Here is a 12477-nt window from a genome sequence, read left to right as displayed (position 1 = left end):
GCATACTTATGCACACATCCATATAAACATTTACATGCACCACACACATACACATACAAACTGGATTAAACAAAACTGTCTCTAACCAGACACTAAATAAACACACTAATTTTATTTACGAGCAGATGCAAGTCAACTCATGTTTTGTGAATGGGAGACTCAGTGTCAAGGAACATTCAGTTCTTCCTGAGCAAATGTAATATGTCATTTAAGAAATGCTAGTGTGTTAGTAACAGTATCAGAAATTGTAACTTAAACAATAGACATTGATTTCTCATGGTCTATCATCAAGTGTCAGCAAGTTTCTTTGGCTTGTCGATAGATAGCTGCATTCCAGCTGTATCCTATCTTCTCTCAAAAGGACACAGAGATAGAATAGCTCATGATTTTACCTTGATTACATTGAAGGGCCTTGCTTCCAAATATAACCATTCTAGGTTACGAAGGTTGCAGCTTTTACATACAAATGGGAGGGTAGGAGGGACAGGATTTAGTTCTGTAAATAGTCAAATGGATTCTAAAGTTAATTTTTCTAGAGCAAAAAATTAGGAAAACTCTGAAAAAGAAAAATAGTAAACTGTTAAAGCCTCTATAATTTAAAATGTATAACATGCCCTGTATCATGTCCAGTGAAAGAGAATTTCTCCATTCTCGTTATAAACATAATGTGATATGAATAAAATGAAGTAACATTTTCTTGGTATACTTAGTATTGTAAGTATTTATTTTACGTGCATGAGAACCTGCCTGTGTATTTTATGTGTACTGTATGATTGCAGCGCCCATGGAGGCCAGAAGCAGCGTCCGATCCCTTGGAACTGGCGTTATAGACAGTTGGAAGCTGCTGTGTGGTGCTAGGAATTGAGCCCAGGGCCACTGGAAGAGCAGCTTTTAACTGCTAAGCCACCTCTCCAGCCCCATTTCTAATGTTTCATATTACCATACATTGTGCTAAAGTAATACAAGTTTCACTATTTTTAAATTTGTTACCTTTGTTACTAACAGAAATTTTCATGTTTTGACAACATTTTAAAAGTGATTACCTTTATTTACTTGTTGGGAGGAGAGTGTGCGTGCCACAACACACATGCAGGAGAGAGCATTCTTCTACCACATGAATCCCAGCCATTGAATTCAGGTCAGGCTTGGTGGCAAGTGCCCTTACCTGAGGAGCCATCTTGCTGGCCATGTTTTAGTAAGGAATCTGAGACAGGGTCTCACTGTGTAGACCAAGCTGGCTTTGAACTCACAGAGATCTGCCTGGCTCTGCCTCCTGAGTTCCCCACCATGCTCCATTTTGACAAAAAGTTTTGATAGTCTTAGAAAACAACAATAATTTTTCTCGTGACTTAAAAACATTAATTAAATTTTTTTCTTCATGGATGTCAAATATGTTCTACACTGCTGTGCAAAGCAAGGGTATGTGCCTTCTGTATGCTCATGTTTATATGAAAACATCAAAAATGTAAACAGATCCACCAGGGATGCTGTTTCAAACAGTGTTCACAGTTGTGCATTCAGGGACAGTATTAGCAGTGTGCTGAGAAAAGATGGAGTTGGTAAAGCAGATGCAGTGTCGTGTGTGCTCGAGTGGGTATACTTTCTGTGCGCCTCCCATGTGTATTTGTTGTCTTTACACAAATTATTGTAAGACTAATATGCAAGAAACTAATAAAAGTAATTCTGTTAGCAGGTGCTCACGATGCTCTTAACATATGCATCTTTAATATTGCTTTGACCATTCAGTTGTGTGGATGAGTGTATTATGTGTAAGAGTGCTATTTGTAGCACTTCAGTAAGTGGGCTTCAGTGAGAAAATGAAGGGAACCAGTAGGGACCTCTTCATAGAGGAGCAGTATTTGGAAGTGCCTGATGCTGCGTGCTACAGGAGAGCAGCGCCGACTGCATAGAGACTTCATCTCTCAGCTGTCAGAGAGTGGTGTAACCTGTGCCTCCCTTTCATTTTAGTATTGACAGTGCCAGCAACAGACATTGCTGAAGAAACTGTCATCAGTGAAGAGCCACCAGCTAAGAGACAGTGTATGGAAATAATTGAGAGCCGGGTGGAATCTGCAGAAATTGAAGTAAGGAGCCTTTTACCCGGTGTGTTTTGCCGCAGCCATCCAAAATAAATTTTGTTTCTTTATTATTATTATCATTATTATTATATAATTTGTCATTTATATTTATTACTGGCCATGTTTTGATAAAGAATGAAAGTGAATAGTGTCATCATTTTGTTTTGGCCTTAAACATATGGCAAGCCCTCAATAAATAAATATTGAATGAATGATTGAATGAGTGCAGAATTTGTTTGTTATAAAGTTTGTTAACCTGGTAACACTTGGACTGTCTTTGGTTTTTAAATTCCATCTCTTATTTTTTGTTAAACTTATGTATAGCATTCTCACAAGTCACTGAAAATTCTTTTCTTTCAAAAGAATTTGAAATTGGCCTGGAAATTCTCTTCCAGAAAGCTGATGTTTGCTAAACAGGTTATGTTTGTAAATGTAAAAGATAACTGCTTATTTTACTATTTCCTCATTTGAGGAACTGAATTCATTTAGAGTATTGCTAACATCATCCTCCTTCCTCTTCCACACTCATTTGTTGGTGTAACAATGCATGATCTCTTAGTTTTTTCTTACATGACTGTAAATAAAATTTCATCTACTGATTTATAATGTCTCCTATAAAACATGATTCTTAACGTTGAAGGACAAATGCAGTAGAAGCAGCTCTGAGCTGGAAACTGCAAGCTCTTGACCTCTCTTTGAGTCTGGTCTTTATTTCCTCCCACATTAGAATTCGATGAGTATCACTTCGTGTTAGGGTTTTCAAGAGGGCGATAAAGCCAGTATCCTTGTCCCTGCCTTTGCTGCCTCTGATGTGTATAAAGTTGATGACTGCCTAGCTGTTCAAAGGCTCTGATTATCATAGAGAGGGGGTTTGTTTTTGTTTGGTAAGTGAACGACACCACGTTTCTTATTAAGACAAATATACTGTCATACTTACTTAAACAACAGACAGGTACATCTTACGGGCTTAATCACAGCATGAAATTAAACAGATTCTAATTAACCAGACCTCATAAATAAAGCCTGTCTTAAGAATGCACAAAAAACAAACACAAAAGAAATCTATGGCTCATGCTTTAACTAGGATGTCTAGTAAAATTTTAAGTTTTAAATATTGAGTGTGATGTTTTATTTCCCAGAATTTAAAATGACACCTACAGAACATTAAAGCTCTGATTTACAAACTAACTCATTTCACTACGCAGTATCTCATTTATATCTTCCCTTAATCCCCTGTGTGTGCATGCACGAGGAGGCCAGTGGTTGATGTTGGGTGTCTTAGTCCTCTCTGTCTTGTTTTCACTTTTTTCTTTTTTAAAATTAATTTTAATTTATGCGCATGAGTCCTTTGCTTGCCTGTATGTATGTGTATCATGTGTGTTCCTGGTGCCTACAGAGGCCAGGGTCATTGGATACCCTGAAACTGGAGTTCCACATGGTTGTGAGCTGCCATGCGAGTGCTGGGAACTAAACCACATCTTCTGTAAGAGCAGCCAGTGTACTTACCTGCCGAGCCGTCTCCCCAGCCTCCCTCCTTCATGATCTCTCACTGAACCTGGAACTTACAAGTTTAGCTAGACTTGGAGAGTGGCTTAGGGGGAGCAGCAAGTCTCATGGGTCCTTCTGGCTCTGCCTCCTTAGCACTTGGATTACAAGTGTGCATATGCCCAGCTTTCACATGGGCCCTGGGGATTCAAATTCAGGTTCTCGAAGTCGCCCAGGAACTCCTTTGCTGACCGAGCCATTGCCCCACCTATAAGGTTCTCTTTATTGTCTCTTTCTGATTGTCAGGTCATCTATTTGGGGCATAGGAAGTAAAAAAAAAAAAGTACTTTATTTTCATTATATAATAAAACATTTAAATTATTTGAATTTCATTAAATGTAAGCTTATTTAATAACTTAATTTTTAAACAATAGTGACTTTAGTCCATTCCTTTATTAGTGACTGATGGGCCTAACTGTTTCTCACAAAGTCCAGCCTGGTGGTTCTTCTGGACTTCTGAGGTGAGGGAAGCGATTCCAAGTACACAAGAGTAAGAATTAAGGTTCAGTAGTTAAGTAGGCCCAAGGAGAAGGAAGCTTTAGGGAGATTAGCTTTAGCTTGGTATAAAGACAGTGAAGTTTTATGTTTGTTTTCAATAGAACTTTCTGGTAATGGAAATTTTATTTTCCATCACTACAAATGGCTCCGGAACCACTTAGGGTTTCACGGAGACTATGACACAGAGAGAATAGATGGTGGGGGCAGCCGGAGTCACAGGATGAGGATGTGTCATCAGTGTTTACGTCAGGCCAAGTAACCATTGTCCCCTAACACATGTATATTCTTAGATGACAGTTGAATTATCCTCGGGTCAAGCTTTTATGTAGTTTGCTTAGATTCATCTTGACCAAACTTTACAAAAACCCCACAAGTTTTTGTAAAACTGATCTCAAGTGGGGAGATTTTGACCCTAAGGGACATTTCACAGTGTTAACATCAGTAATGCTTAGATTAAGAAGAAACTATAAACTGATGTAAAAGTTAACTGGTGCACAATTTTCACAAGGCTTTCTCTGTATCTGTGCCCACACTTGTCAGAGTGGCTGTCTATAATAAATTTCCAGACAGCAGTTGGAAACATTTCCCAGTAATTACTGGAAAAATTCATTTAAGTTGTCAACAGTTAATTGTAGATATTGTGACTTGTCCATTGATGGTGAGAAAATGGACAGCTTGCTTCACTTTTGGAGGTGCAGATACAAACATGATGCCAGCCATTCTGCATTCTCACACATAACTTTGCCCCCACTTCTTGCTGGCTCTCTGTTGGTACTTTGAAGGGGAGGTGTGTCTCTTACAGATACTCCCCAGGATAAGAAACACTGAGCTGTTCCACTGGAAATAATGTGTGGGGGAGAGAAACTGTCCAGAGCACGTCAGGAGCTAGGTGTCTCTGTCCTTAGGTAGTTATGTGAGTTCTGGCTAGAGATGACTGTTACTAGTCAATTTTGTATTTTGTTTATTTTGAGACTCAGTTTTTGAGTATATTTTTGTGTGGGGCAGGTAGGGGGTAGGTGCCCAGGAGCAAGCCTCGTGCATGCTTAGCAAGAATTAGCTCTACCTCTGAGCTACCCCTGTTCACTACCCCTGTTCACTACCCCTGTTCACTACTCCTGTTCACTCCTGCCTTGTTTTTCTTCCTGCTCCTCCTCTTTGTCCTCTTCCTCTTCTTTTTCCTCTTTCTTTTCCTTTTCTTTTCTTTCAGTTTTGTTGTTGTTGTTGTTTGTTTGTTTGTTTTTTAGATTTTTGAGACAAGGCCTCACTGTGTAGCTGGCCCAGACCTCTCTTGGTAAATCAGGCTGACCTCAAGTAGATATGGCTGCCTCTGCCTCTAAAGTGCTGGGATCAAAGTTGTACACAGTCACCATGCCCAGCAGGGTTGTTATTTTGTAAATGAATATATGTTCTTTAGCTAGGTCTGAGTTAAGGGTCCTTAGTGTTGTGAAAATTGTTCTGTAAATTTTAAACCATTTTACTAGAAATATTTTTTCAAAATTGTTTTTATTTTACTTTTGTTTTGTTTTGGGTAGAATCCTGCTGTGAAGGCCCGGCTGATCTGGGAATGACATCGTAGCCCAGGCTTGCCTGGAACTTAAACCATTCCTTCCTACTTGGCCTCCAAGGTGCTGAATCACAGCGTTTCCAGCTGTGCTTGGTTGTCTTGTTCTGTCAGGATTTAAAGTTCTGCATAGTCACTTGTCCTTTAGCTCAGGAAGCTTTTCTAGAGCTGGGGAAGAAGGCTATCTTTATGGAAAAAGCTGGATAGAGTTAATTTCGGCTTTATGAACCAGCTGTCCCAGTCTGTCATGGTGGAGACAGTAGCCATAGACAGTTTGAAATGATTGGGTGTGATTGTGTTTATAAAAATTAGATCATTTATTACATTTGGACAATATTTAGGCACCAGCAAATAGCTCAGATACTTGGCTTAGCTTTTCTCTTTTAAAAAATGTATCTTGGGGCTTGAGACTGGAGAGAGCTCAGCAGTTGAGCACGGTTACTCTTGCAGGAGGCAGCAAGCGCTTTTCAGCAGCACGGGCAGCTTACAGCTGGCTGTCATTTCAGTTTGGGGCCTTTTTCTAGTTTTCACAAGCATCTGTACCCAAGTGCAAGCACAGGCTCAGCCACACACACACACACACACACACACACACACACACACACACCCCACATACAAATAATTAAAAAATAAATCTTTAATACCTGCTAGGGGAGATACTATGATCATGAAATGATCGTGAACCTGGGTTTCCCAGGCAAGGCTCATCTATTACAGCGTGGATGTACTGACCCCTAAATATTGTAAACTTGGCATAGGTTGTGGTAGTCGGGGACTGTATTTATAATCTCCTCTGTATTTAATTAAAAAAACAATTATATCTAGGAACTGGGAGAGATGGCTCCGTGATTAAGAACATGTACCTCTGTTGCAGAGAGCCAGAGTCCACTCAGCACTCATGTTGGGCACCTTACGACTGCCTGTAACTCCACATGCACACATTCCTACATGGGTGTGTGTGCGTGCGCGCGCATGTGTGTGTGTGTGTGTATGTGTGTGTGTGTGTGTGTGTGTGTGAGAGAGAGAGAGAGAGAGAGAGAGAGATAGAGAGAGAGAGGGAGAGAGAGGGAGAGAGAGAGGCGCGGGGGGGGGTGCTGGCAAGGTAGCTCAGCGAGTAATGATTCCCTTGCACACCTGACGACCTTGGAACACAAACAGTGAAAGGAGCAAATGAACTCCTGGTGCAGTACTCTGCCCTCATACATGGCATACGTGCCCATACACACATTGTAGACCCACACAATAATAAAAATAATAATAAAGTGCAGTGATAATGAAAACTTAAAGATATACCTGATCATTGGGAGTATGGGTCTGGGCTCAACTGTAGGTTGAGTATATTTTGAGTGGATGACCTTAGACCTTCTAGTTTGACTTTTCAAGGTGTAGCTTCTCCATCAACAAGACAGAGCAGAATAGCATCAGCAAATGCTTGCTAGGAAGAATAAGTGAAAGAAAAGCCTGGCATGGTGGTGCATGCTTTAAATCCCCTCTTGTGGTTTGAGGGTAGCCTGGTCTACAAGTGAGTTCTAGACCAGCAAGGCCTACATAGTGAGACTGTCTGAAAGACAAGAAAGAGGTGAGGTTGGAACAAATGCAGGTTGACTGTGACAGTGAACAAATAGTCCATTCCCAGTGAATGGCATTTATTAGAAGATTACCTAAAGTGTATGTTGTAACTGTGTCCGTCTGTTTATAGCAGCTAGAACAACATAAAATCGAGTATTAGAAACTTACATATTAAAGTGGTCTGTTCCACACCATTGCTTTTAAGACAGAATTAGAGATTCATATTTGAAAGTAAAGGGAGCTGAAATCAGCCCATACCCTGTGGTTCTGTAACTAATGACTCAGGTCATATATAATTTAGTATAATAATTGGTGTGTCTTGTTGCCATCGATCTTGATTATTAACTAGAGTTTAGTTTTCTTAGAAGTCTTTGGTGTTAAACTCTTTTATTTTCCTTCAGTGCTGGAACTTGAACAGCAACAAACCATCCCTAGAGCAGTACCTTAGTTTCACATCCTAACTGACTATTGCTACATAAAGCCTGAGGCTGAGCACTGGCTCCTCTTCCAGAGTTCCTAGCACCTACACAGAAACTCAACTACAGTCTGTAACTCAGACCCGGGAAATCTGGCGCCCTCTTCTGGTCTCCTTGGGCACTGCACACTTACAACTGCACAGACACAAATACAGATAAAGCATCCAAATACATACAATAATAATAATATATCAAAAATGGGCCAACAAGATGGTTCAGCAGGTCGAGATGCTCACTGTGCAAGCCTACCATCTTGCATTTGACCCCAAGTTCGTGTAAGGGTGGAAAGAAAAAAACTGACCCCAGAAAGTTGTCCTCTGAGCACATACATGCCTTATCATGTGAACACACACACACACACACATACTAAATATTAAACCAGAATATTAAAACCAGTGTGGCTTTACTACAAAATATTCAGTCCATAGGATTAACATTTATATTTAAATAAAAATGTCAGGTGTCAGCCTGTTGTACTGTTAATATGTGAAGCGCTATTTAAAGAAACTGTCTTCCGTGAAGTATATGCAGTCATTGACATCAAAAACAAAGGTAAAAATGTTAGCATTTTCCATTTTTCAGAGTTTTACTTGCTTTGAAAAGTGAGATGGCGGGCTAGTGAGATGGTTCAATGGTTAAGAACACTGACTGCGGGCTGGTGAGATGGCTCAGTGGGTAAGAGTACCCGACTGCTCTTCCAAAGGTCCTGAGTTCAAATCCCAGCAACCACATGGTGGCTCATAACCATCTGTAACAAGATCTGACGCCCTCTTCTGGAGTGTCTGAAGACAGCTACAGAGTAATTACATATAATAAATAAATAAATAAATAAATAAATATTTAAAAAAAAAATGAGATGGCAAAAAGTTAATCTTTCTGTATTCCTGGATTTCTGAGAAGTCAAAAGTACAACAGGAAAAGTTTTTGTGTGTTCACCACATGCTCAGCATATTCAGCACATCCTCAGGGTCTCTTTGTAGTTTACTGCCCAGACAAAATAAAGTAGAAATGAGCCCTTCATGTGGTCTAGTAGGTGAAGGGGAGCTGCTACTTTACTGTGTTTTCCTTACTGCTCAGTGCCTGAACACTTGCCTAGCATGTGTGGGGTTTGGGTTTGATGCCCAGCTGGGTGGTGTGTGTGTGTGTGTGTGTGTGTGTGTGTGTGTGTGTGTGTTTGCGCATGGCGCACATGTGTGTTTGAAATGAGATACAGAAGATAGGAGTAAGCCATTCACTTGTACTGTTTGTCTCCATTTGCCTTTTGTCATCTTCAGGAATAGCAAACCCTTTGTAAATGTCAGGTGTTAATAAATGGCCAATGTCGGATGATCCCTTTCTTTTGTTTGTTTGTTTGTTTGTTTTTCGAGACAGGGTTTGTTTTTCTCTGTGTAGCCCTGGCTGTCCTGGAACTCACTCTGTAGACCAGGCTGGCCTCAAACTCAGAAATCCGCCTGCCTCTGCCTCCCAAGTGCTGGGATTAAAGTCGTGTGCCACCACTGCCTGGCAACATAGGTGAACTTTAAAGACACTTAGACATGGCTGTGCTCCCCCCCAGAAGTAGATCTTGCTCCTCCCCTTCACCTCTTAACTCAGAGTCCTGCAAAGGTCACAGCCAATGCTCTTGTTGATTGCCCCACTCTTAGGTGTTTCCAACTTTCGCCTTTCTGGCTGACATTTTTTCTAGCCTTAGGGATGTATCTGAGAGATCCCGCTGCCCAGCAGGGATATAAGGTATTGAAATGGGTGTTGCCTAAACTAGAAATAAAGCCATTCCTTTAGTGGATTTCTCAGTCACTCCCATATTTGGTGTACCAATAGGAATATGAAATACTAAATTTAACTTCATTCTCAGTATAGGGCAATGAGAGGGATCATAGGATGAGGGTGTGTGTGTGTTATATGTATGAGAAAAAGAGAGATGGGGGAGAGAGAAGTAAGGAGAGAGAAATAGAAAGATAGGGAAGGGCTGGTGAGATGGCTCAAGTGGGGAAGAGCACCCGACTGCTCTTCCGAAGGTCCAGAGTTCAAATCCCAGCAACCACATGGTGGCTCACAGCCACCTGTAACAACATCTGACACCCTCTTCTGGAGTGTCTGAAGACAACTACAGTGTACTTACATAAAATATATAAATATTTAAAAAAAAGATAGAAAGATAGGGAAGAGATAGGGAGGAGAAAGAGAAAGAGAGAGAGAGAGACAGAGACAGAGAGAGAGAGAGAGAACAAACACAATGTACTCCTCTTGGTAGATGTGCCCGAGCAGAAAAGCAGAGGCAGCCTGGGAATGAGCCAGTGACAGACAGACAGGAGGCAGTGGCTATTTAGGAGGCGAGCCTCAGACCGTCCTCCTCTAGGACCTCCCTCCCTCACCTGTGCTCCCTCTGGGCATGCGTGCTGCTCAGTATAAACATTGCCTTTCTGTAATTCATAGTTGTATTCTGTCCCCTACCTCACTAGCAAGCACATCATAGGTCTTTGTGATGAGATTACTTCATTCCTAGGGCAGGATACTTCCCTGAGCCTGGGCCTGTGGGGATCATCTTTTCTCCGTATACTTTCTAGCGGTTGATTTTATTTTATTTTTTTTTAATAAAAGAGTTCTTGAAAGTATTTGTTCCTTGTTCCTTTTAACTGAACAGAGGCAGAATGAAGAGAAGTCAGCAGACTGTTTTCATTGGACTGCCTCTGTATATATTGGTTCTTAAAACATTTTCTGCCTGTTTAACGGTCGAAGCTTGTTTGAGTAGCTGACCTTGCAAGTCTAGACTAGTAACATTTGAATGCTGTGAGTCTGTCCTCATCATAGTGCTCTTGGGAAGGATCTGACATCTGACGATCAGTTTTCGAATTTGAAGCCTGGCACAGAGAAGCAGGTTGTGGAGTTGTCTTTGCTCAGTCATGTGGTGTGTGGCGACCATGTGACAGTCATCTGTGGGAACTCATTCTGAGGAGAGATGAGGGCTGTGTTTGTAGCTTGTGTTTATGTCTTCTATAACTTCCTTCAGTATATAAAGAAGTACAGGTGTGCGTTTTGTGTTTATTATTCATGTTTTTCAATTAGAAACATTTTTCTTGGAATTAATGAACAATCTCTGTCTCATGATTCAGAGAGAGGAACTGGGGGCGTAATTACGTGTGGCTTGGTTGGAAAGATAAAGTGTCTCAGGGGGGCCGTAGGCGGCTGCCACACTCACTGCAGAGCCATGTTCTTTTGATGGACACATGATTATGTGAATGTATTTGTGCAAAAGTTGAAAACACGGCTTTCTTTTCTAAACTAGGAGAGAGAAGCGCTTCAGAAACAGCTGGATGAAGCCAACCGAGAGGCCCAGAAATACCGACAGCAGCTGCTTAAGAAGGAGCAGGAGGCAGAGGCCTACAGGCAGAAGCTGGAGGCCATGACACGCCTGCAGACCAACAAAGAAGCCGTTTAGCTGCCATGAACACGTTTGCTTTTACCTTTTGTACAGAAAGAATACAGTCATGAACTGTACACAGTAAGGACACAGCCATGGGAATACCGAATAATAGAAAATACTACAGCTTGATAATGGGACTTAAGCCATGAGCTCTCAATTCTTGTAATATAAAACTTTAGAACTTGTGAAATGTATTTAAAACCGAATTCTGTAAATAGTTTTTGGTTGTTTCTTTTTTTACAGTTATAAATGAGTTGATAAAGATTGTTGCCGAGATCCAGAAACCCCAGCAAGCCACTCTTATGGGGAATTCTCTTTGATTTGGGTGCAGACTTAATTTCTCAGAAACAGAAGTCGTAAGCGTGGTCGTTGTCTCTTAGACCAAATGTGGAACAATTATGGTGGACTGATGCTGGAAATACTCTGCAAAGAGATTTCACCCAGGAACTTTTGTACAGCTTTTAAGTTGTCTCAGGTTCTCTGAAAACATTTTTTAGGAAGCAGAAATTTTATATTTGTTCGATTTCAGCTACATGCAAGTAGATTTACATGTATATGAAGCAAATATTTTTAAAATTTTGTTTGTACATATCCTGCATGTTTTATGATTTTAAAACACATCCCTTGCTTAGGTATGTCTCCTACAAAGACGATGAAAGTTACCAAGAAAAAACCAAGGCAGCACTGTCGTTCTGTCGGTTGGTCGTTGAGAGTGAGTAAGCTCACAGCTGGTTTTCCTGGCGACCATGACAATGTTCTTGGAGCAGCTTGCAAGAGAACTCAAATCTGCAGAATGTCTGCTTTTCTGACAATTGTATTGTGAGGACGTGAGGCTGTTCCGTGCCTTCCTCCCATCATGACTTCCACACGAGCACTTTGAGGCACTGGATTTTAAGATAATGTTTTTGGCAAACTCAGTGCATTTGGGTTTCTGAAATATTTCATGAACTTACTCCCCTCCCCTAAGAAATTATTCTTATGGAAATTGCTTTTGTATGCAGAGCAGGACCTTTTGTACTCGGTGAGGCTATGGGTGTGTCTAACATAACTTTCGGTATTCCCGTGAACGCTCTGGGCCTGTGCTGCGTCTCTCTCACAATATTGTCAATTCCGAAATGTATGGACATTTGACAGACTATTCCATTCTCTTTTGTGAAATGTAACTTCAAGCTCTTTATTATTTTGTTTTGTTTTATTGCTTTATGAAAACGTTTACCCCCTCCCCCCTCCCCAGGCTCCTCTAGCTTATCTGTATAAAGAACCAGTTACCCTCGAGACTGTACTCTGGCCTCATTTTCTATTTTACAATTAAATAACTTTCCACATAGC

General features: G+C 40.8%; 1 protein-coding gene across 7 annotated transcripts in view; it reads left to right on the top strand.

Annotated features, from left to right (window-relative positions):
* The window catches only part of Gabpb1 (GA binding protein transcription factor subunit beta 1), a 48646-nt gene extending 36169 nt beyond the window's left edge, over window positions 1–12477 (top strand). For 5 of the 7 annotated variants that reach the window (XM_029536253.1, XM_021193083.2, XM_021193082.2 and 2 more), the window contains 2 exons: window positions 1969–2084; window positions 11011–12477. In XM_029536253.1, coding sequence (XP_029392113.1) covers window positions 1969–2084; window positions 11011–11163 — 269 coding nt within the window. In that variant the 3' untranslated portion in view covers window positions 11164–12477. Of the gene's footprint in view, window positions 1–1968; window positions 2104–11010 lie in introns of all 7 variants that reach the window. The other 2 variants (XM_021193085.2, XM_029536254.1) reach the window with 2 other exon arrangements.

This window comes from Mus pahari, chromosome 3 (genome assembly GCF_900095145.1).
Source record: "Mus pahari chromosome 3, PAHARI_EIJ_v1.1, whole genome shotgun sequence".
NCBI lineage: Eukaryota > Metazoa > Chordata > Mammalia > Rodentia > Muridae > Mus > Mus pahari.
The sequence above is the reverse complement of the archived record's forward strand: the minus strand, read 5'-3'. Positions and strand labels throughout refer to the sequence as shown.